The sequence below is a fragment of the Brachycentrus maculatus genome, unplaced genomic scaffold (genome assembly GCF_059751285.1).
Source record: "Brachycentrus maculatus isolate JH-2025_06_01 unplaced genomic scaffold, ASM5975128v1 h1tg001338l, whole genome shotgun sequence".
NCBI lineage: Eukaryota > Metazoa > Arthropoda > Insecta > Trichoptera > Brachycentridae > Brachycentrus > Brachycentrus maculatus.
The window spans coordinates 49426-75969 of NW_028281999.1; the positions used below are offsets into that span (position 1 = coordinate 49426).

At 31.1% G+C, this 26544-nt stretch overlaps 2 protein-coding genes across 2 annotated transcripts; both read left to right on the top strand.

Moving 5' to 3' along the window:
* Positions 1-3116: 3116 nt before the first annotated feature.
* LOC148299101 (ELAV-like protein 1) lies at positions 3117-6549 on the top strand. Its single transcript, XM_088276376.1, has one exon. The coding sequence runs from the start codon at positions 3497-3499 to the stop codon at positions 4577-4579; it is 1083 nt and encodes a 360-aa protein (XP_088132502.1). The 5' UTR covers positions 3117-3496; the 3' UTR covers positions 4580-6549.
* Positions 6550-9748: 3199 nt separating this feature from the next.
* LOC148299102 (GRIP and coiled-coil domain-containing protein 1-like) lies at positions 9749-26248 on the top strand. Its single transcript, XM_088276375.1, has 13 exons — positions 9749-9860; positions 10015-10114; positions 11205-11300; positions 13250-13353; positions 14771-14916; positions 15168-15250; positions 15759-15931; positions 16619-16871; positions 17797-18197; positions 19174-19383; positions 19932-20041; positions 21599-21676; positions 22607-26248. Exons 2-13 carry the CDS (start codon positions 10024-10026, stop codon positions 22779-22781), a joined length of 1920 nt encoding a protein of 639 aa, XP_088132501.1. The 5' UTR covers positions 9749-9860; positions 10015-10023; the 3' UTR covers positions 22782-26248.
* Positions 26249-26544: the final 296 nt, after the last annotated feature.

Consider the following 26544-nt stretch of genomic DNA (forward strand, 5'->3'; position numbering starts at 1 on the left):
CATTTACGTACAATATACATGTTCACATGTGCAATGGTTCTCAATCGGAGATCTCCTAACGAGGAATATACCTATTAAAAATTCAATTATATTTTTATTTATTTAAACTTCATGTACAGAAAAGAAATAAGTACATTGGGGGGCTTATTGTTAAAAAGCAATATCTTACAACCAACCAAAAGCAGACTAGTGATATTGATCAAAACGTTTGATACCATATATAGCTATTTGCAATCTGAGGGTAGATAGTACTTGAACCTTTAAAAAAACATAAATTACAAATTGATTTTTAAGGATATTTTGTATTTTAAAAGAAGTTTTAACTTTGTGGTATGGTAATATAACACTCTCCTTATCATTCATCGTTCACTTTGCGTAATACCACTTTAATTAACACTACTTCGTGACTACCGGTTTCGGAATAATCATTTCATCACCAGCTCATTTGTACTAAAATAAAATTATTAATGTCTGTCATTTGTGCAAAAAAAATTAAAGAGAGTACAAATAAATCACATTAGGCATATTTTTAAAAGTGGACTTGAAGTTAAATTTAGTTGGTTATTTATTATGAGCAAGTCTTTATTCATTGCTTTATTTATTTATAATTTTTCTAGATCGTCTAAACAATGACCAGTTTTATTAGCATGTAAAATTTCTATTTTTACGAAACTGGTAGTCACGAATCAGTGTCATTAAAGTGTAATGAGTGTAACATGCATTTTATTTTATTAGTATAATATGTAAATTAAACATTTATAGTCAAAGAAGGAGTGAAAAAAATATACTTATCATTTTTCATTTTATTTTATTTTTATCAATTATAATTCATAGGAAACATAAAACCCATTTATGTACTCCTCATTGGGAGATCACTTACTGTGAACTACATACGCACTTGTATATCGTTCGAGTACATAAATGGGTTTTATGTTTCCTATGAATTATAATTGATAAAAATAAAATAAAATGAAAAATGATAAGTATATTTTTTTCACTCCTTCTTTGACTATAAATGTTTGGAATATGTCATATTTAAAATTCAATTATATTTATTACGTAATGCAACAAATAATTTAAAAATATTTCCTAAATTATAGATTAATCACTTGTTTTTTTTACCACTTGAGTATATCTTGTTACGACTAGTTTTGGAAGCTACAGATGCTTCCATCTGTAACTCAAGCAAAATAACCATTATTCATTAATCAAAATAATCAAATTACATTACCTAGGTTGGGCCTTAATTCTCCCACCCTCATCAGTTGATTTATTAAAAAAATATATATAAAAATCGTAAATTGTGACAGTAATTAGTGCTAAGATTAGTGACAGTAATTGTGCTAATTGTGACAGTAATTAGTGCCTTAAGGATACTAAAAATATAAAAAACTAGTGGAAAAAAACCTCCCCCCCTTGCCATATTTTTAAAGCAATTGAAAGTACATAAGTTCTTGATTTTAATAAGTTTTATTAAACTCTTATCTGGATAACTTTAACCTTTTTTATACCTATTTGTTTTGAATATACATTCTGTTTTTGCTTACCTATAATTAAAAAAAATACGTACTGTGTTGAGGCTTTATTGTGAATTTTTCATTAAACACGTTAATTATAACTTTCCAATGAGAAATACTACAGTGAAATGGTATGAAGGATGAGTCAAAATTTCTAGGCTCAAGCTCGCTTTATCATTAAATTATTCCTATTTTAATAACAGTTAGATTAGGCCAACGATCATATAATATAAGTAAATGAAATATTCGTGTACGAAATATTATAAAAACGAAAATATTTTACTATATTGGCTAATAAAAATTATGTTATTAGGGTTACATTAAAGATCATTGTAAATCCTAATAAAATTACAGAAATCTGCGATGCGCTGTATAAGTAGCCCACATTTTTTTTTATCTAAAAAAGCAAGTGTTCCTAGAATTTTCACTCATGAATTATACGATATTATAGTAACTTTAAACATAAATATTAAATCCACTCACAAGTAGGTACAGGCTATAAAACTTATCAAGTTGAAGCCTAAGTACGGTCATGATAAGCGGTGTTGTATTAGCCGTAGCTACATTTCAGAGTCACATGGACGTTGGGAAATTAAAAAAATCCGATCAAAAACAAAATATATGCGACAACAAAACTATGTAAGTACATACAATACATACTAATTCGAAAATCAGATTAAATCTATTATTATTACCAGTGGTTTTGGTAAAGTGCGAGTCATCCAAAAATTGTTCTCATGACATAATGATTTATTTTTAAAATATGTACATGTTGTCTTATTTTTATGAATAACTGAGACTAATGTTATTATTTAATCAATTAAATAATAAATTAATGGAGAGACTACCGTGATCAAAAGTGCCATCTATTATAAAAAACCATAAACAGAATGCATGGATATTTTCTATCTCTAAATTAGTGGTGCTTGTTGTGACAACGCATTAAAATAAAAAATAAAACTTAAAAACATACTCTTAATTTTACAAAATTTAAGAAAAAATATTATTACCTTTTAAAAAACTTTTATTTTTTCAATTTTACACATAAGTACGTCATCAAAAAGGTAGGTATATAATACAATTCAAGTTTTCATAGCTTCGCATTTTAGTTCAGATTTTTTTCAATAGATGTCCCATAAAGAGGTTATAATATATTACTTTTGAATATAGAAAATTTGGCTACATCAAAATATAAAGAATCATGACAGAAAAAGTTAAAATATTTCATGTTTTTTGAGATATCTAGACTCTAATTATTTTCTAAAATACGTTTCCACTTTCACCCCATTCACTAAATTATTATTCTGGATAGGGAGAAAAGGTTCACCAAACAATGCCCCCGCTCCGCCGTACACACAAAATCCATAACTTCAAGGTCATTGACACCAAGCTATAATGTTGCCAATCTATTAAAACTTATATTTTGTTATATCCATTTCCTGGACTTAAAACCGAATTTTTAAGGGTTTAATAAAAGTCAATAATTATTTTAAATACTTTTCGTGGCTCAAAGTCATATATTAATGAAATCCAGACCAAAAATGTATTATTGTTGTATGAATGTAGGCAACTCAAATATAAAATCGATAACAGTTGGCAAGCCTTTTCTACAATGAACTTAGCGAGTGAGTAAGCGTGCCGTGTCTTAACGTTTCCTACATTTTTAGTTATATTTGGTTCAACTTTTGATTTTGTGTTGATAATCACATGAAATTCAACGTTAGTTTCTCATTTTCTAACAAAAAGTGATTTTGAATTTACTATTCTATCGAAAAGACGCTAGTTAATGGGTGTGGCTGCAAGGGAGGGGGATAAGTGCAGCATCTATTGATTTTCTTAGAGCACACGCTTGGCACATGAAATCAGTGATATTACTAAGAAACCTCCAAAGGCAATATTAATAGTGATTATTAGAAGTGAATTATAGTGCATTTATATATTTATTATTAGACCCGTAATTTATAACAAAATCGTGCAAGATGATGGCTAAACCTTTAGACACATTAAACGCCAACCAGCAAAACCAAAATGGTGGCACCATTCAAGCCAACAAACAGGAATCGAAGACGAATTTGATCGTCAATTATCTTCCTCAGACTATGACACAAGAGGAAATAAGATCACTGTTTTCCAGTGTCGGAGAGGTGGAGAGCTGCAAGCTTATCAGAGATAAGGTGACCGTGTTTCCCGATCATATTTTGAACGGTCAAAGTCTCGGATACGCTTTCGTCAACTACCATAGGCCGGAAGATGCGGAGAAGGCTGTGAATACTCTTAATGGACTCCGACTGCAAAACAAGATAATTAAAGTATCCTTCGCCCGTCCTAGTTCCGAAGCTATCAAAGGTGCGAACCTTTATGTGTCGGGCTTGCCCAAGCACATGAACCAACCAGACCTGGAGGGGCTCTTCAGTCCTTTCGGACGCATCATCAGCTCTCGTATCCTGCACGACAACATATCAGTAGGGCACTTGATACCCGGCGGGGGCGATGACAACATCCAGGGGCTGTCGAGGGGCGTTGCCTTCATCCGATTCGATCAGCGCGTGGAGGCCGAGCGAGCCATCCAAGAGCTCAACGGCACCGTGCCTCCCGGAGCTACGGGACCCATCACCGTGAAGTGCGCCAACAACCCGAGCAACAACAAGACGCTGGCTCCGCTCTCCGCGTACCTGGCTCCGGCCGCCGCCCGCAGGTTCGCCGGCCCGGCAGGTAAAGCATTGCTCGCTATAAACAAAGGTCTGCAGCGGTTCTCTCCCCTGGCTGGCGACCCCACTCTCATCCCGGGCAACGCTCTGGGCGGATCCGGCTGGTGCATCTTCGTGTACAACATCGCGGCCGACACGGAAGAGAGCGTCCTCTGGCAGCTGTTCGGGCCCTTCGGAGCTGTCCAGAGTGTGAAGGTGATCAGAGATCCGGCCACCAATAAATGTAAGGGTTACGGGTTTGTGACAATGACAAATTACGAGGAAGCCGTCGTGGCAATCCAATCGCTCAATGGTTATACTTTAGCTGGGCAAGTATTGCAAGTCAGCTTTAAAACAAATAAAAGTAAATCTTAAGCTTGTTGTAATCGACTAATTTTATTAGGTAAACAACAATTTTATAACTAATAAAACAATGCAGATGTTTTTATATACTTATTGGAAACTTTTCTAAGAGGTTAATATAAGAATCCTAATATTGTCATGATTTTTTTAAGTCTATGACGAGAGGATCACAACTGTATTAGAATTCATATTAGATAAAAATGGTGCAATGTAGTTCTCCATTACGATTCTCATCAGTCATACGGAAAGGCAACGAGGAGGAGTTTGTTTCCTGCTCTAGTGAATTCTGAAAGAGTGATTGTAATTTTATACATTTTGAATGTTTGGTTGTGTTTCCGTATGACACACTCCATGTTCTATCTTCCTACATAAGTACGTGACATACTACTCTCTTCGATAAGTACCTATAATATTGATATTACCAACCCTTCTGTTGGTGCCTCTGCATTTTTATATAAACATTGATGTATAAAATAAAGGGGCTTAATAGAAGTCATCAATTTGGTGTATTAAAAGTGGATATTTTTAATTTCACCTACAACAAAATCTCAATATTTTTACGCACATTGTGATAATAGCTAAAAGTAATAATTCCTTATTTGAATATAAGGCGGTACCATACTAATCTGATGAAAAGTCTCTCTAATTTATTTAAGTCAACTTAAATACTATTTATGTCTATCGTATCTACACTACTCATAATATGTTCGTCTATATTTGTTGTAATTTATGTCTCACTTGTGTAATAATATTATAGTAAGGTAAATTGCAAATTCTTTTCTCTATAAATCAATTTGAAGTTGATTCATAATTGATCGCTTGCGAGTATATTATATTAAATTATTTTACATGTATGTATTTTGCAATTGGCCATTTTCCTTATGCAAGTAGCGTAGCTTTGCCTGTATGTATATTTCAGAAGGTAATAGTGAATTATTTGTATAAGTCAACCAAATATATCTGGAATCAGATAACTCGACTCATATTCAGTCATAATAATCGCAATATTAGTATTTCTTGGCCAATGTTGTATTTAACATAATATATAAAGGAAATACTAAGCTTTCCCACTAAGTTTTCCTTTGGGAAGATCCCAGCTGTTGTGAATTTGTGTTTTCACTGTGGAATTATTAAGTTAGGAAATAAGGTTAAATTAAGTATGAGCCTAAGTTTTATGGGCAATCAATTATTGAAAGTACTTACATTTACAAATCGAACTAGTCAGCAATTATTACATTTGCGCAACTCTAGGAAATCTAAGTATATCTAGGATGTATGTAAGTTAAATTAATTTATTGCTTTACACATAATTCTTTCTAATTTCGTGACCATAGTTTAGGAAAACCATGTTTATTTAATGTGCTATTTAACTTTATGAACATCTGCAATTATTTCTAACCTAAGTTTTCATTATATGTATGTCCTAAACTAGTCACACGCCTCCATATATGGGGAACAGATGATTTAGACCTTATAAGTTATCATTGAATATTTTGTGTTGTGCTGTCATATGTTTCATGTATGCTAACTGAATCAAACAGTTATGTCTATGCATCGAAGAAATTTTGGAAAATACCTGTCCGAAATCTAGACCAATTATTGATTATAATATTATTTAGTGTTTTTTTCTTGTTAGCATTGAAAAATATGAAACAATTTTTTTTCTTTTACTTTTATGTAGATTTAAGTTCATTTTTATTTTTATTAACTTGAGTTATTCTGTAGTTTAAATTTAATTGATTTTGTTTATTTCATTTATTTTATTTATTATTAATTTAATTTGTTTTGGGCAGGTATGGGTTTAATATTGGTGTGGCCTAGATTTTAGATAGGGCTTGATTATTCTGTCACTGACTATTTAAACAGAATAAACAAAACCTTCGATGTTTATTTGGTTAAAGTGTAAAAGTCAACGAATGTAATCTTGGTAGATCCAATTTAGATTATTATTGATTCTAGCAATAATAAACACCTCAAAATTATGTTTTTGTTTCATTTTTCCTTATATCTTTATTTCCTCTCCTTGTTTAATTGCAAGCTTTTTTACAACCACAACTTAATGTTTTATATTGTTTCTAATGTTTTGTATTTTCATCCCAGCTATTTTGTCACCTTTCTTATTACTCATTTTATTTACAAACTATACCATCACTACCTTTTTGGAACCACCACTGAGACTGAAACCATTTTCAGTTTTCTCTAGTTCACTTGAGTAATTTGTTCCTAGAATAAAAACATTACTTTTGTGTTGTATAAGGTTGTATGTATCTATGTGTTAATGAATCTTCCTTGCACTTGTAATTCTCAGGTCTGAGGGTCTCCATGGACATCAACATAAAAACTAAGATCTTTATATAACTTAGTTTCAAACATTTCAATGACGACTCAAAATTATGTAACCAGACCTAAGACTTATAATGTTTGCACTCTGAGAGCTGTGATGCACACCCGAATAGTTTTTATGGTGAAAACTAACTTCTTATTTTTGGCATAAAAAATGTGAAATCTTTTCAACGTTGGCTACTAATTAAGTTTTTCTATAACACACTGCCATTGTAACCAAATAATTCTCTTAATTGAATTTAATTTTAATATTTTGAGTATAAAAAAGTCATTTGAGTTGACAATAAAACAGCAACTTGATAGTTTTTTTCCACTTTTATTTTCTTTGAGCAGTAATGGGGTGTCGTCCTTACTGACATCATCAGACTGGTGTCTGATAATGTTGACAATTTTGTCTGTAACGACAAATCCCAGACATAGGTAAAATAAAATAAGAGTGGATAAAACTATATGGTTTAAATATATAAGATGCAGTTCCACCAAGAAATGTCAGTACAAAACTTAAATTTAAGTTCATCTTACTCGATGGTTTATATTATTAATCTGCATTACTTTGCTTAAATATATTGATTCAAGAATTAAATATAAAGTCTTTTACATCTTATTTAATATAGAATAAGTTCAGGCAGCGGTGTGCTGTGGATAACAACATCGATAAATTGTTTATAACTACATAGTAAGTATTTACATAAGAAAAGTGATTGTTTTTACACAATGTAAGCAGTCCCACCTTCCAAATGATTATAAGTATATAAGAGTCCTCAAAAATGTAACTCTCTCTTAAATAATTGCTCAAAAATGAAACACAATGATTGTTGTAATATAGGATAATAATGTTCTATAACTGAGCCTATATCTTAATTAGGTTAGATTATTATCTTTCTCTTCCATAAGAATACGTATTCATCATATATAATCCTCTTATTGTTTAGGTGTTAATAACTGAACAGCTGCAAAAAGAATTTTTAGTGACCTAATCTGAGTTTACAATATCATATTCTCCGGTTTCGTTTTATAACCATACAGATTACTAGTATCTGTGTTTATAGTAATAAAATTCATAATTTAACCATTTTTCAGTCAGGTTTTACTTATGTAGTACTTTTACGAAATTTTCATTAAAGCAATAAACGAAATCATTTTATTTCTAGCACCCATTGATTATACTAGAATAATTTAATACTACTCATTATACCATATACTTATGAATGTGATTTTATAAAATAAATTTTGCTGAAAAAAGGTGTAATATTTTCTGACTCTCCCCTTTTTATTTATTCGTGAACGATTTCACCATGACTCACGTCTCCCTGTACAGTTAAAAGGTAATGTTATGTGTAAATGCGCGTATGACCATCAGGCAATCTTTGATAGTGACAGGTGGGATAGGTCAATGATCCTAACTGGACAAAGCACGTGGACGAGTACTGTTAATATTTAATACATTCATACATGTAACTTATTCATAAAAAAAGGACCAGATTTTAAATTATTTATATTTTTTTGCGCAACTATGAACACAAAATAAAATATATTTGTGTGGCGTGATTTAGGATAAATTGTATTTGCGTAAAGCCTCGACGCGCCGCTTTTTTCAAAATCGAAATCAATACTTTTGGGGAATGCTACCAACTTGAGAAATGCTAACAATTTGGTGTGGCTACTATAGAAAAAATATATTCCCAAGGTACGATGTTAAAATAAGGTAGGTACTCACCAATATAATATCTACTACTACTACTATCACCCTGTTTTTACAGGGTAGTCAGAGAGAATGGAACGCCACGCTCGTCTCTCCTGAAAAACTATTATGTAGATAAGTAGTAATATCATAATCACATTGTTTTGTTCAATCATTTCATTTATTATTTAACATCCACAAATATTAAAAATAGGAATAACTTTTGCTTTTCATAATAGTAGTGATAGTCTTAATCTTATTAAAAGTTATCCATCGAATGTTTTAAAATGATCGCTATCAAAACTATTGTAAAATATAATTGGTGAGTAAAATTCCAATGTCAATAATAACATTAAATTTTAAAGACAATAATTTCAAATATTATTAGTTTATTTCCTTTTGAAACTAACTTCATTTTCAGAACTATAAATATTGTGTTTCTTCTTCTTTTTGTATGGCTTTTTACCCTTCAAGAGTGTTCTAGCGAAGGTAAAGTTTTTTTTTTTTTTTTTTTTAAGTTTAATTTAAAAATATTAATATTCTTGTCGGTGGGGTTAGATTTACTATAAATTTCAGAATGATAAGTTAGCTAGCCACAACAGCGGTGACTCCGCATTTTGCAGAAGGGGTTTGTCTGACATTGAGTGCCAAATGTTTTGCAATACAATTTTATAGATGGACGGTAAAGAATACAAAAATATTATATTATTACCCTAGATCTAAACCGATTGAATGGTTTTACGAACTCATATAAAATATGTATTTGAAGAAAAACCCAATTAAAAATACGTATTCAATAAAAATATTATTTGATTCTCTTTGTTGTATTAAATCAGTGATTTAAATATGAAAATAAAGATAAATAAAAAAGCAGGTTTATTTATAATGCTACAGTTTTTACTAAGGAATAAAAAAGTAATGGAAAAAAAGGTGGAAGTTTTTTTGACAAGCTTTTTTATTGCAGCTGGCATATTGTAGAGAACAGCAGACTAAATAAAACACATCTATCTGTATTGTGTATTTTTATTGTAGGCAAAGAAAAATAAATACATAAGTAGGTTCTCCTAAAAAATGGTTGTACTACCTGCCCCGTAAACTTAGCCTGACTGGCTCTAAAGCCTACAGAAACATACTGCCTTATTGTAAAAAAGTATGCCAATCTGTCAAAAGTTGCATGACATTGGCTGTCACTAATTTCAATTTCCATACTATTTGCTTCAGTATTTTACGAAATTGCAAATAAATATTTAATGCATATAAGTGTCATTTGTACGTTAATAGTAATAATATAATAGCATAAAAAATTGTGTACTCAATGTTTTGAAATTATGAATAAATCACAGTATTTTATCATTTCTCAATATGTTTTCATTTTTTCTTATTGAGTAAATCATTCTAATCAATGCTGTTTCGATTATTTTAGGATACCAAAATGAATACAGAAAAGATGAGTAAGAATGAACTATCGTCGACAATATCCAAACAAAATGAACAAATAAAAAGATATGAGAGCCGATTAAGAGGTAGATTTACTTTTTTTTCTCATCTCTTTACATGCATATACTTTCAAAGGTGTTTTATCACTACATGCTATATATGTCATTCATACTGTTTATTTGATACTTGAGCCGAAATTCAGATTTCAATTAAGACTGATTTTTTAACGAGCAAAGGATTATGATTTTGACAGCACAATTTGAGGGCTGGCACTCTTCCACTCTAGAGTTCAATGGGTAGGTACTCTAATAAAAAAGTGTTATCCCTATCGCATAATGAGTTTTACATTCCCTGTACTACTTCTTGAATATTTAAAAAATATTTCATTAGAGTATCAAACACTTGAGTTCCATATATAGAGCATAACAGACATTAGTTTGAGATTAACTCTTTACCCACAGTTGACACACAGCCTATGACAACATCTCCAATGTTAGCCAACAAGCGTTTGGCACAAGGTTTGTGACAATATGCAATACTTAAATTCAAATTTCAATATCTCAAAATAAGTTATATCCATCCTGCTGAATTTCGGCTTCAAACTTAGTTGATTTTTCATATTACTGACATCTGTGGAAATAATCTGAATGATTAGACTTTTGTTAAGTCAAATGATGAAATGGGGGACGCCTGTGTTGGACTTTTCAAATCTTATCTTGAGTGTCTGTGATATTTTTTGTGGTCCGACATTCCACGAAACAATCAGAGCTTTTTGGAACCCCAGGATTTAAAAATTTTCCAGAAAAATGTGAAAATGTAGAAGGTTTTACTATTACAGATGAATTTTTGAATAAAATTTCTGATGAAACCAACAGATACTATGATCAAAACAAATCGAAATATAAAGAGCCCCAGAAACATCAAAATGGATAAACGTAACAGTGCGCGAATTAAAATCGTTTTTTGGACTAATAATATTGATGCATCAAGTGTAGAAATAAAAAAAAATAAATAAGGATTTTAATAAATTTTTAGAAAAAGTTTAATTTTCACAAAAACGTGTGGCTCTATGCGTATATCCCATACATTGACACGAGGTTGTTAAAGTGTTAACGTCAAATTCTACGACATCTCATGTCACATTTGTATTTAAGCACTGGAATTTTTCATTTACAGATGTTGTGACTGCATACAAAGGACTTGTCAGGGAGAAGAAGGCACTTGAAGCAAGTTTATCTGCTCTCAATAAATCTGATGATTCCACCACAGGAGGTGAATTTTGGTTTTTTAGTTCCATTTTCTTTTTAAAAAATAGCTCTATTTGTTCTCTTAAAGAAAACCGAACAAAAATTTTAATCTCAAAAGGTGCAATCGTAATGTTCTTATTAATCATATTAACACCCCAAGGACGGGTGTTTTTTTGCCTGCGGACCACTGGCAACGGGATTTGATAATCATGTACCCTTTAGTAAGAGTTAAGACCTTAATAAAGAGATTGATGCATAATATTCATGTAAAAACATTGAATATGTAATTCCTTCTTTTCTGACTTTATAATGAGTCCGGCACAGAAGGTAAAAATACCCTTCCCATCTTTAAGCATCAATCGACCGAACAGGTAAGGTGGGGACTGACCGGACCATTTCGTCGTAATTTAACGTCATAATGTCACTCCCAGCGAGCATCCGACTTCGGATGGAGCACTCGGAACGCTGTACTGACTATACGAATGCTCGCATCGTAACATGGTATGTTACGATGAAATGACTCCGGTCAGTCCCCACCTGTAGAAATACCTTTCCCGTCCATAGTATGTTAAATTCACAAATCTACGATCTTAGCATACTTCCACAAAAAAACTTATGTAACTTAAAACTTAGACAAAAACTCAAAATGGGATTTGCAAGTTACAAAAAACTTTCATACATCTTTAAAACCATACGTAACATCCGAAATACAAAAGAGTTAGTAAATTTTATTATGTTCTACAGTACATATAGGATTATTTGTTGGGGTGGTACAAGTTATGCATTTTTTAAAAGTATTATTGTTCCTCAAATATAAATGTTGAAAAAAATATTTTCAAGACGAACCCTCTCAGAGGAAATATTCAACTAATTATGACAGTCAATTAACTATATGCCAAAACAATCCTTATAGATTCATTTAAAAATAACTCTTTGATTGCATGTCAAAAACAATTTTCTTTTGTATAGTTTGATATTTGTCCGCCTCCGTAGTGTAATGGTCAGCATGCTCAGTTACCATTCTGGAGGTCCCGGGTTCGATACCCAGGGAGGGGTCACATAAATATAAGTGATTTTTTCACTCTAATATTTATTCAATATTACCCTGGACTGGACTTAATGCAGAGGGCTGATCACCTTTTCTTTTTGTGTTAATGATCAAGATAACACTGCGTTTATATGATGCAGTGCCGTATGCACCGTTGGGGTGCGGATAAGGGTTGAAGAATAGTTTAATTTAAGTATTGTAAAATGTGCCCTTGGTACAGGAAAACTCAGTGAGGGTTTTTGTAATTTTCTATTTGTGTATGATGAAATATAAGCAGATAAATATCTTTATATGGATGTAGCACTAAATACTATACAGTCTCCTTTGCTTAACTTTATTTTATTTTTAAAATCTTGTCATCATGTTAGTCTATAGTGACCTGCTGCTTTCTCCACTCGACAGCTCTTGTACCATTCAATATTTTATTTATTTATTATTATTATTTTTTCTTTATTTTAAATTCTTTTGCAATACAAAACATAATTTCAAATACAAAAAAATATGAATAAAATAAAATAAAAATGAATACAAAAAAAGATCCCACAAAGGCATGGCCTGTGTGTGGGTATACAATATAATTTAGTCATAGTAAAGGGTATAAGGGTATAGGTTTTATAAGTAGAACTAGAATAAACTGTTAATATCAAATAAAAAAAATACTTGACTCTCAGAAAACATTTTTTTAAATTTTTTAAAAATAAAATAAAAAAACTTAAAAACATAAAAAAGATGAAAAAGTAAAAAGCTAGCTAGCATGTACTTCAAGAAAAAGGAGCTTAAATCTGTCTCTTTTATAAATAATCTAAGCAAATTTTTAAATTTACACAAACTTTTAACATCTAACAAATAGTCTTTGTGGAATAAGTTGAACAGTTTTGGAGCTATGAAAAATGAGTGTCTTTGCACAAGTCTATATTAAATTGCAGAAAATTCCATGGCAACTCTAACATTGTCCCTTGCTACATTGTCGGCTGAAAAGGAGCGAATGGAAGAAGCTTTTCAGAATGATAAAAGAGCTGCTAGAGAACAGGTAAATATTCTCTTAGTCTAATCACAATTTCATTCATAACTTGTCCAGTTATTGCGCTTTTTACTGACATGTACCATTGCTTTGATTTTTAAAAAGTATAAATTTCTTTATAATATTACTTTATTTGTTCCAACCCTAATGTGTGGAAGAGAAGCATGGAGTTACCAAAAAAAGATTATAGCAGACTGAATGCAGTCGAAATTCGATCTCTTAGACGAATGTGTGACAAAAAGATGCATGATAGATGTTCGAATGGTGATGTAAAGAAGGAATGCAAAGCTGAGATAGCATTATCGATAAATTATTTATTTATTTATTTTGATATAAACGGTACTATTGTACCATTTACATAAATATGTATAAAAAACACACCAATTGCGACACATCAATTTAACAAGTTGTTATAAACTACTTACATAGAAAAATGTTATACGAATGTTATATAAAAAATAAAAAAGAAGATTATGAAAGGTATTTTGAAATGGTTTGGGCATGTGAATCAAGAACAGTAAAATAAATTTATGAGGCGAATGTAGTTAGTAAAAGAAACAGAGGAAGACCGGAAAACTTGGCATGATCAAGTATTTCAAATACTTGAAAGTGGTCAGGTTAGGAGTCAGAAAATTTGGCAGTTATGTATGAGGAGATTCATGAAAATGAAAGTGGCAAAGGTTGTTTGCAAAGGCAGATGGGTGTGGCGTTCTTTTCTCTCTTCCTCCCCTGCGGGGAAGCAGCATTGTGGTTATTTAGTTATATTGTTTTATTTTAGTTTTAATTGATAAGGTAAGAGTGACGAAGAATCCTAATCAGGATTGCGTTTAAAAAAATTTTAATGTGAATATTATTCTTTTAAATACAAATGTTGACTTTTACAAAATTGACACTTGTATCTTAAAAAAGCATTCATTATTTTCAATTCAACGCCTTTAAGCATCGAGACTTTCCCGACAACATAAATTTTAAGAGTAATGAGTTGGATTTTCTTATTCCAATAACTTTATCTTTCTATGTTCTACAGAATATTATACATTCTCTATTTTCTTTAGCTTTGCATTTTATTATGAAACTGACGATGTGGGCACATATTGTTTTGCAGAAGTTGTATGTGATATATGTATTTGCTATTTAATTTCTGTCATCAAGAAAAGGTGATTCAATTAGCTTAGCCGTGTACTCCGTATGCCTCCTGAGAGCCTTAATGAAGCTTGCCTCTTTTACAAGGCATCAGGTTCGCGCCGCCCAGGATGACCACTCGTTGGCAGTGCTCGTCAGAGCTTCAGGACGCGGATCTGACTTGGGAGGATGCAAGGGAGCTGGCAGCCGACAGAAAAGCCTGGAGATAGTATATGGACTCCATATCCTCCACCTGGGGAGCGGATATGGTTTAATTAAAACGAATTACTAATTTTAATTTTAGAATGACAAGAGTGTTAGAGATCTACAGGAGCAGTTGGATTCTTTGTCTAAACTGCGTCAAAGTGAGTTGGAAAATCTCAGAGCCAAACTAGCATATGAAATACAGGAAAGAGAAAGGGAACACACTGAACACTCCCTGATGATTAAGTATGTATTCTTCAGTGTTGTACAACATCCTAAATCCACTAATTTAGCTAGAAATATGCTTGTTAAAGTCATTAAATTTTATTTAAATTAAATTTCCTGTCAAGCTATAATTGACCATCCCAAAGATGCAATTAAAGGTAAAATTCCCTCAGATACATATAAAGTAAAACATGTATACAATACATACACATTGTAAATCCTTGTATCTAGAACAAGATGGTTACTACCCTGTAATATTATTTTTATTTCAGGGAATTGCAAATGAAACTCATTTCGGAAAAACGTTCAAAAGAAAAATTAGAGGACAAGTTTGTAATTTCTTCTGATAATGCTGGTAAGAGTTTATTATAAATATATTATATAAGTCTGTGTTCAATCAATACCAAGTATAAAATAAGGTTTGAGTAGTAATATTCATGATATGTACTCAATCTGCATATTACTTTAACAAAATTCTAGTTTTACATTTTCAATTCAAATAATCATAATAGATAACGCTTTATTCACAAATTAGTTTTCCAAATGGTTTTCGAGTTTTAAGGATTAACTTCTAAACTGAATTTTATAATTATTTGAAAAAAAATTATTATACTATGGATAAATTTAATAAAAATAGCTTTTATAAGTACATATTTAATTTTATTTGCCTTAAAGGGTTGGGTGTATTTATTGCATTGTTGGGGGGTGACAAATCATTCATTGATACTTGTAGAGCAGTCGAAAGGTCTCACTGATTCATGCAAACTTCGGATACACATGAATGGTGAAACTGTGTTCTTTGATGTATATTATGTGTCATTATACTCATCGATATTCAACATTATTTCTATTTATGTTTTCAGTCACTAATTTAGACCTAGAAAAACGATTCAGGGATTTGAACAGTGAATTGGAAGCTACACAAAGAAAGCTGAATAGAGCGGAAGCCAGAACACTAGAAACTCCCCAAATGCTTGTCCAACTCCAAGAAGAAATTGCTGTAATGAAGCAGAATCACTCTTTGGCTATTAGAGAGGTGAGTTTTATAGATAGTTGTAATGAGAGAAATCCACTAACATAATTAAATGCAAAATAATTTCAATATTATCAGTATGTATTTTTCTGTAGAGCTCTTTGTGTGCTTTGCCAAATCCCTTTTACATGCCCTTACTGTGTTTACTGTGTATATAATAGGATAAAAGTTACAAGATCAATTTTTGTTGTTGCCATTAATACATATATGGTTTTTTTGTTGTTGATTAATTTGATCAGTTTACAAGTTTATAACTTCTTAATAGCAAATAAGTATGCCTTAATGAAATTTACTAACAGTGATAATAAAGTACTTACGGAATGATATTAAAGTTTTATTGTATATTTTTAAAATGAATATGTTTATGTGTATTTATTAGTTATAACAATGCAGTCTGGTAGAAAGCAGACTACCAGAAATATTTTTTTACTAAAAATATTATTTACATTGAAGCGGAAGCTTGTATGAGTAAAAATTTTTACAAATACATATTGTGTAAAATTATTATTTTAATTTTGTATTCTCATTAATTTTAATGTAAAAAATCTCATTTTCATTATAAGTACATTTTTCTCTTATTCTATTCCATTATTAGTTTTGAAATAAATTTACATTCTACATTACCATCTGAATCTCTAACCATCTTTCAATCATTATTTTTGTTTTTAACGTCTTCACAACTATTTATAGGAGCGCACAAAATCTAAAAGAGCCGAAGAAATGGCCAAGCGAATGAGTGCCAGTCAAGAAGAACGCGTGGCGACACTAGAAGCGAGACTTGCTGAATTATCAGAGACGGTCGGTGAATATGACAGGCAGAGGCGAAAAGACCAAGAAGTTATACAGCAGCTGAGGAATAATGTCACCACGAGTCTTAATGAAAAACCCGACTTAAATACGGATAGACAAAAGCGAAAATCTTTTGTAGAAGAAGTCCTAAGTGGTATGAATACATATTACAAAATGTAGCTATTTAATAGTTTTCTAATATGACACATATTAGATAAGTGTTAAGCATTGATTTACACATAATCACTTGAAGGGCAAAATATAGTATGTATTTAGGAAGGCGTATAATTATTGAATACTTATTTCATAAAACTGGCATATTGTTGAATCAATCTGTAATGTTACCAGCTTCATTTGAATAATCATCTTGTTTTTATTCCCTCCTTTATAGTGAGTTGACCGTTTTATGGACGAAGCCAATAATACGTACGCATAACTCAAACCAAGGCGCATACAGCAAAAAATTCTTGATTCAAAAAGGCCCGAAAAGCATACAGTTTGTACCGCTATCGCAAACTTACATATTTTTAAAAGTATTAATTTTTTCAGGTCTTTCTGAAATTATAAAAACATACATCCATAATGAGACTGTTGAATTAGATAATTTGAAAAAAATATTGATTTATTCTGTTTGTTCCTAAATTTTTCCTCGCCACAGCAGTCGGCTGCAGTATGTTTTATAAATTGGGTATCATCTGTAAAGCTGTATATTCATTAAACTTGAGAACAAGCTCTCCTCATTTCTAGTGCATTTATTCATGTGCTCAGAGTACATTATGGTTTTGCACTTTATCAACAGCTATCCGTTTCAATCTCCAAACTATATTATGCACACTGCAGAGTATGTATTTTCGCTGTTATTGCAAGCATTGGTGCCTTTTGATTAGAGAAATTTCAGATATGCTAATTGCTAAATGTTTGTAAATATCGCGGTTGTTTAGATTAAAAGTTTACTCCTTAGAAGATTTACTTTAGTACTTCACTTTTTTAATTTGTATTTTTGTGTTTCATGTGTATTTTTGATTCATCAAATGATTTTTTTTTTCATTTAGCTTGTTTTCTTTTATTGTTACTTTTAGGTCAGTTAGATACAGAGAAACCGGTTGGTATGCCTTATCTTCAAGAAATAATTGACAAGATTCACTCTTTAAAAAAAGAGCTTATTATTGTCAACGAAAAGATTGGGAGTCCCGTTGATATATGGAATATATTCAACGCAAGTGGATCTAATGTCCAGAATATACATTCCGCGTGTCGTACTGAACTGACCGCATTGAGAACTGAATATGAACTGTACAAAAAACAGCTTTCGCAAAATCATTCGAGCACGGAGATAGCGCAGCAGAGAAATGCAAATAGGAATGATGTGGAGAAGTTGAAATCACATATTAAAACATTACAAGACAAAGTGGAAGTTTTGAACCAGCAAATTGAAGAAACTGAAAAGGAATGCGACTCCAAAATTAATGAACAATTAGAGGTATGAATAATTTTTATATTTTGTAGGTGTTTTAACTTGGTGAGACAAAGCGTCTATCATTTTTTGTACGAAGAAAGATGGATGTCTGATCTGGCATTTGATCATTTTATACACCTGTTCACCACTCAGCCCATTTTTGAACATCCATATTGCATGAATTTTTTATAGATGTAATATTTGCATAGTTGTTGGATTACTTTTGTATGTTAATTGTAATTTTGGCTGACGGTGGCGCACTCAGTTGAGAATTTGTGGAGAAAAAGCGTACTCCAATTGAACATAGGTGATATGTATCCCAAAATTGTGTGCATATATATTTTTTAGAAGAAAGAACCATAAATAACATAAATATTTTTATATACTTCTATTTGACCTATTTACTATCAACATTTTTTCAGACACTGCATTATTCATCTACGGATGATATATTATAGGTGTCTCAATTTAAGGCAAAGCATCTATCATTTTTATACAAATGAAGATAGAAATCTGAGCATCCCAGAGCTTAACACATTGCTTGCGGTAATCACTTAATAGCGTCTTTTACATACTGTTGGTAGAGAGCGAGAGACGCTTTGTATAGATCGGAATTAGGTCTGCGGTTACTTGCGATTAGTATACAGAGGGTCGGGCGACAGACTGAGTATAATTAGGGTCGGGGTTGATGAAAAAACTGCCCGATAACAATGTGTCAATATCACCTGTAGGGATGAATAATCCAGTGTCTGTATTTTTTTTAAGCTTCCACTAGATTATGAGTGATTCTATAATGTTTATTTTGATTTTATAATATTTTTATGTCTGTATTTAGCTAAGAGTTATTCAAGATACCTAAATAAAAATAAAAATATATTTTGTAAGTACAGTAGTTAGCATGCCATATTATAAATTGAAAATGAACACATTATTTCATCTTTTGTGTGCTCAATTCTGTATGAAATAAAAAACATTAAATATAAATTTTTATTACTTCTAGTGCATGAAAAGTGAGCGAGCTACACACAAGGAGGAGTTATCTGAGTATAAAAGTCGAGTTATTTCATTAGAGCAACAATTGCAGAAACAAAGAGAACGATATTCGACATTACTAGGTGAGAGAGAAGGTGAGATTAGGGCGAGACATGTGAAGGAAGAGGAAGGGAAATCAGATGGCACAAAGCATCATGATATTAATGGCTCTTTACAGGTATATCACTTTGTATTTTAAAAAGGATCAACCAATTAAAATATCAATAATCTTATATGTACTGTATAACTTTACATTGAAAAAATTTAAAACAAGTTGTAAATGAAAATATAAATGGAAGTTATGTTCCTTTGATGTGCATGAATGTATGTCGAGATACAGTAAAAAGATAATAAGTACATATTTATGTAAAATTCTCGAATGAAAACACTTAAATTAATTAGTATTGGTTATAAAAATATGAAATAATTATATCTGTAATCATTTCATACATGAAATGTTGAGCATTTTTAACCATTGCTTTTGAAACAACTACCTCCTTAAAATAAATAATGGTAAATCTCACGCACGATTATCGTTCTTGTAACAGGCAAGTCAGAGACATTTATTTACTGACAGTAAATTACCTGAATAAAATTGTGTACTTGATTGTACAACCTTTCCCCATTAGTAACTGAATATCATATATAGGTCGAAAGGAGTCCATCATTCAAGGTGTCAATCTCATGTCAATTAACATCTTTTTCACTTTCCCGTTTACATTACAGGAGATATCTGCCCCGCCCCACATGCTACATTATGCCCATGAATTAGCCAGAAAAGATTTGGAAATATCGGCCCTTCGAAAAGAAAAACATGTTCTGGAGGGACAATACAGGTATTAACATATAAATTAAAAGCCTGTTATCATTTGTCATCGTTTCAGCTCATATAGTACAAATGCAGGAGTAGGCCGACCCTGTCTTCATTCCTTTTCACAATTTCATACCCTTATCCACTATATTCTAATAACTTTCCAATTAGAAATCAGTGGTTAGAAATATGACAGCTGAAAAAAGATACACTAAGTAACTAATTAACTTCAGGCTGCTTCCCCGTATGCAGAGAGAATAGAAGGCCAACCCACTCTGTTTTTGCAAACATTCTTCGCCTCTTCTACATCCATGCATCTTCTCAAAATACCCTGCCGATTATTCCGACTCAAGTATTTAACATACTTTATCGTCTTCCTCTGCTCCTATCTCGTAAATTTATTTTACCATTCTTTTACTCATTTGTTCCTTGCCTAAACCATCTTAACACCTTTCATAATTTTATCAATAATGCATAACTCAGCTTTGCTTTCATTCTTTATTTCACCATTTGAACATCGATCATTCATCGTTTTGTCTGAGAGATTGTATTTCGACTGTATTGAGTCTACTTTCACCCTTTTTTTGCTAACTCCATGCTTCACTTCCATACATTACATTACAAAAAGATTACAAATATGAATATTTGTGACAATAGTGGAAGCAATGTATGTAACTTTTGTACATATGAGGATGTCTTTGAGGCATTATGTTTTTTGATCTCCACTTAAGAAAATATTTGAAAAGAAGTAATTACTCTTCATAAAATGTTATTGTTTAAAGAACTGAATTAATTTTTTGCCAAAAAATAATAGTCAAAACACATATTTATGCTTTATTTATACAACAATGTTTTGCTTTCTTATGACATCTTAACCCTTTCAATACGATTTTTTTATTTTAATAATTCATATAATATTTATAGCAGTCTTTCTCTGACAAAGGTTTATCCATTCTAAAATGAAAATTTTGAATATTTAGGTTGTTAAATACTGATGGGACATAATATCCCGATAATTAACACTGCTGGGACATATAAGTCCCATTTTTATTTTTGGAAATAAAACAAACACTAAATAAGTAAAACAAAATTATAACTAGCTTACTTGGCGATTCCGAGCACAGCACATTTAAAAACACAGTTAGTAATAAGCGTGATATGTGTCCACTGTTTGCTAGCAACACTGACAAAAATTTATAGAAAAGAAAAAAAGCAGACAGCAAACAGCAACGAAGCAAACAGGTTTGGACTTGTTTACGAGCCTATGACCGTACAGTACTAAAATCCCAGATCCCAATGCATTTGTAAGCATTTAAATTATTTAAGTAATTATTAGAAATTCTCTGGGACAATATGTCCCTACAGTTTTGAAAGGGTTCAAACAAATTTGAAGATTTATGGTGACTGATGTTTCTTATGTACATTACAGACCTATCATACGAGGACCTTCTGTTATTTTTTTTTGTCAATAACCTCATTACGTAACACAAAGAGTTATGAGTTTATTTTGAATTGTACAATGCAAACTCCGGATTAAATAATTAAATATTTTTTTCTAAATGTAAATTGTAACTATTTATAGAGATTGTCAACGCGATGCTACTATTGAGAAAGACAGATTTAAAGAAGTGAGGCGAAATCTTAAAGAAGAAATTGACAGGTGAACTATATTATCATTTTATCAAAATACAAGATGACCTTAGAATTATTTTCTTCGGAATTTCATTTAATTGTTAGGTATATATACGTACATAAATACATTTATAGATCCATACATTCATAAATACATATTATTTTTTGCGGAGACCCACCATGCCACCTTACGTGTCTTGTCATTGTCTTGAGTGCTTTGTGCATACTTAATTTTTATCAATTATAACTTATTATACATATTAAAAAGAAAGAAAAATTCGAACTTATAAATTTTTCACAAAATTAACACTCGATCGTTTACCCATTCCTTTATTTTGCCTTTGCTCCATATTTTTGTTTGCCCTCTTACCACCGCTGGCAATAGATTTAAAATAGAAGGAACGGTGTATTGAAGTGTTCTACTTCCATATTTATTGTTCACTCTTGGGACCATCAACCCTTCGTTGTGAGTGAAGCCGCTATCATAGTTGTGCATTAGAAGTTTTTCATACTTTTAACTTGTTTGTTGATCCACTATGATATCCATAACAAATTGTCTTTTTACTAGTTTGTTGGTCCTCTATGATACCCATAACTAATTGTCTTATTACTAGTTTGTTGGTCCACTATGATATCCATAACTTATTATGTCCGCCTCTGTAGTGTAATGGTCAGCACGCTCGGCTACCGTTCCGTAGGTCCCGGGTTCGATTCCCAAGGGGGGGGGGTCAAATATGTAAATAAAAGTGATTTTGTTTACTCTAATATTTATTCAATATTACCCTGGACCTGAAGCGGATGGCTAATCACCTTTCCTTCATGTGTTAACGATCAAGATAACACTGCGATTATATGATGCAGTGCCCTATGCACCATTGGGGTGCGGATAAGGGTTTAAAAAAATAATTATAATTATATCAGAATAAGGGTTCTTATTAATACCTGTTTTCCATTTCAGATTGCTTCGTATTCAGTCAAGAGAAGGAGCCAATCTGGAATACTTGAAAAACGTTGTTCTGTCGTTTTTGCTCTCTACAGATTTATTCAGAAAAAAACACATGCTAAAAGCAATAGCTGCTGTTCTGCATTTTACTGAAGCAGAAAAGAAAAATGCATACAAGGCTGCATTATAGTCAACAAACATGTTATTTGTATATCTTGAGCATACTGCAAAAACTAAGTTGAAAAATAATTAGTTGACATGACAAAATATATAGTTTATTCCCAAAAACCATAGTTGTCGGCCTCCGTAGTGTAGTGGTCAGCATGTTTGGCTACCGCGCTGGAGGTCCCAGGTTGGATTACCAGTGGGGTTAAATAAATGTTAGTGACTTTCCACTTTAATATTTATTTAATGTTACCCTGTACTGATGCCCTTTCCTTCATGTATTTAACGATCCAGATAATACTACTTCTATACAATGCTGTGCCCTATGCACCATTAGGTGCGGATAAGGATTAGAAAAAATTGTAAATTATGTTTTAAATTGATAGTTATGTTTTTATCCTCAAATTAGAATTTTATAGCAATTTGAAAACAATTTTGAACTATTTAAATGAGCTTAAGTCAAAATTAAATCAATTGATTTCGTCACTTATGACATTACACACACGCAGTATGCTAACGATATGTATAAGCAGTAAAAGCTCAAAATGCTTATTTATTATTTGATATTTAAACTTATCGCTCACTCCTTTCAAGAACGTCATAAATAAAAAAACTTCATTTTTCTGGAACGCGTTTTTAAAGTTTAAAAATATAATACATTGTATTAAAAATAAAAATCAAGCCACTTATTAAACTTTTTACTGTGCAACAGATCTTTTTAGGTGAAACCTGAATGAAGGTTTTTTCACCATTTGAAAAATATTTAGTGTGTTTGAAAAAATAGTTAAACAATACCTTTTCTTCAAAATGCAAAAACAACACTTTCTGCCCTGTAGCGGGTAAATATTAAGTTAAAAATATGCCTCTTTTGCTGGGATATAATACATTTTCTGGGCATTCCGAAACCATGCACACTGCATGTTTTCCATGTTATGTATTTTTTCAATAGTTCAAAACTGAAAATTGACGATTTTTGATTTATGACGTTCTTGAAAGGAGTGAGCGATATATTGCACCCAAAATTTTAAACAAAATTAAGATTTAAAATCATTTATGCAAAATTGCAGCTAAAAGTGTCAAAGTACAGATGGATTAGTTAATTATTAAATTGGGACTTTGCCAACAAATTATTAAGTGATGGATTCTGAACAGTTTTGTAAACTACTGCTCTTCTTTTGGATTTCTTTGGTTTTAATTTGGCGTTTTTCATAGAGATAAAAATGATCAATTGTAGCAAAATATTTTCTTAAACAAATCGGCAAGAGAATGCATAGGATTTGAGTGATAAAGTGTTATTTAAAACGTTATTTACCCTAAATTGTATTTACCCTAAACGTTATTTACCCTAAATTGTATTTTTATTTAAATTAAGTTAATTTATCTACTCTATGTCCGCCTCCGTATTGTAATGGTTAGCACGCTCGGCTATCGTTCTGGAGGTCCCGGGTTCGATTCCTGGGGTGGGTCAAATAAATTTAAGCGATTTTTTCACTCTAATATTTATTCAATATTACCCTGGACTGGTACCTGAAGCGGGGGGCTGATCACCTTTCCTCATGTCTTTACGATCAAGATAACACTGCGTTTATATGACGCAGTGCCCTATGCACCATTGGGTGCGATAAGGGTTTGAATGAATGAATTGTTAAGAATAATAAAACAAGCAGTTCTTTATAATATTGCTTCCATTGAAAAACCATGACATGTTTAAACCATACTTTACAAAATCAATAAAAATATTCTTCATAATACCTATCTGTAATCTTATTTTAATATTTTTATATTAATGTGTAATATATAATGTACATATTCTGTCAAATGCTGCATAGGTTAGTAGTAATATCGTCATTTGGTGTTTGATATTGCGAATGAAACAAAATAACTGTTGAATTATTTTTTTATAATCTGTATATATGTAGTTCCAAAAAAATTATCTTGAGGTATCAAAAATGTAGATATGAAGAAGATTGCTCCGAATTCTATGGATGGTGATGATAACCTATACTGATGTTCTTCTGAGGGCTGGTTCCAGTAGAGAATTACTGATCACAGTTAAATGTTAAAAGATTTCAAATATTGACTTTGATATATTGACCGCAGGATAGGGTACCCTTTATCAGGATGATCGCTAATGTTTGAGAGTCTGGATCGAAGCTGCTACTTGAATAAGACGATAAATTTGTGATTGTGTATCAAGAATTTGTAAAATTTTATCACAATATTTTTTTGTCCGCCTCTGTAGTGTAATGATCAGCACGCTCGGCTACCGTTCTGGAGGTCCCGGGTTCGATTTCCAGGGGGGGGTCAAATAATTATAAGTGATTTTTTCACTGTAATATTTATTCAATATTACCCTGGACTGGTACCTGAAGCGGAGGGCTGATCTCCTTTCCTTCGTGTGTAAACGATCAAGATAACACTGTGTTCATATGAAGCAGTGCCCTATGCACCATTGGGGTGCGGATAAGGGTTTTATTCTTTTTATTATTATATATTTTCACAGTTTTGTATAAATAAATATTTTTAGTATCTTTCCAATTTTCAATGCCAAATGATGAGTAGTAATAAATAATTGTAAATTTTTTTGTACATAAATATATTGCATTGATTAAAAAATAACTACTTATGAAATGTATGTTTAATTTGATTTTTTTTTAAACATTCTAATTTACCTTAATTTATTAGGCATGATTTACCGATTTTAAAATACATTTTGTTATATTCTCCATAGATATATACATATGTAAGAATACAATAAAAAGTATTATTAGAACTGTTTTTTTAAATAATTTAATTTTGTTTTATGTTAATTTATTATTTTCTGTACAATTAGTCTAGATGTCAATATAAGTTACACATTTTACACATGATATCCCATATGATGAATATTGTGAATTAGTTTATTTTAATTTCATATGGTATGTGGTTGGGCTGTAATTTTTGGTTTCATAAACCTTTTCTGTAAATTTCTATACTAAATAAATTAAAGGAATGTAATCTTTATTTTGTTTGTAATTTTTAATAAAAAATCTACTTATTCTTTCATAATTATTGTTTAAACTATTTAGATTGGAGAAATTGCAAATTATGTTTGTTATACTTACTCACATTACCAATATGCTTCCTAATTATATTCAATTGTGTATGGACCCCATTTGGGTAGTCGTTTTTTTTAATTCTTCAAAAACTTTCCCATTTCCATTGATAAATTTAGTTCTATCGTAAGTAAAATATATATTTATGCATGAAATAAATATACATGTATTTGAATTTAGCCGAAATTATACCATACAGAATATAATATAAGACATTTTTAAAAATATTAGTTTTTGTAAAATGAAATAACCGATTGAAATGTATTATAATATTGTTATTTTTGTGATATGTTTTATAATATATTTTATTTTAAGGACTTTAAGGAGTTATGAATCAATTGTTATTGATAATGTTTGTATTGGGTAATGTGGAAAATATAAATATATGATATACTTACTGTTTACATTTTTATTTTTACCTTTTTTCCATTTTACTAGTTACAAAATACATAAGTGTACATGTACAAAAGATAAGAAAGCTTTTTAAGCTGTGTTTAAATATTAAATTTAAACTTATTGTTAAAAAAAGTCTTTCCAACAGATGTACCTAAATATTTTAATTCACAATTTTGTAGGCGTTTCGCCAAAAAGTATTCAAACGTGTCAATTATTTCTGGTAAGTAAATGAGTAAGTGGTTGAAGTGGAACTTTTTTAATGATCTTCCTGTTAATGGAGTACTTTATTTGTTTATT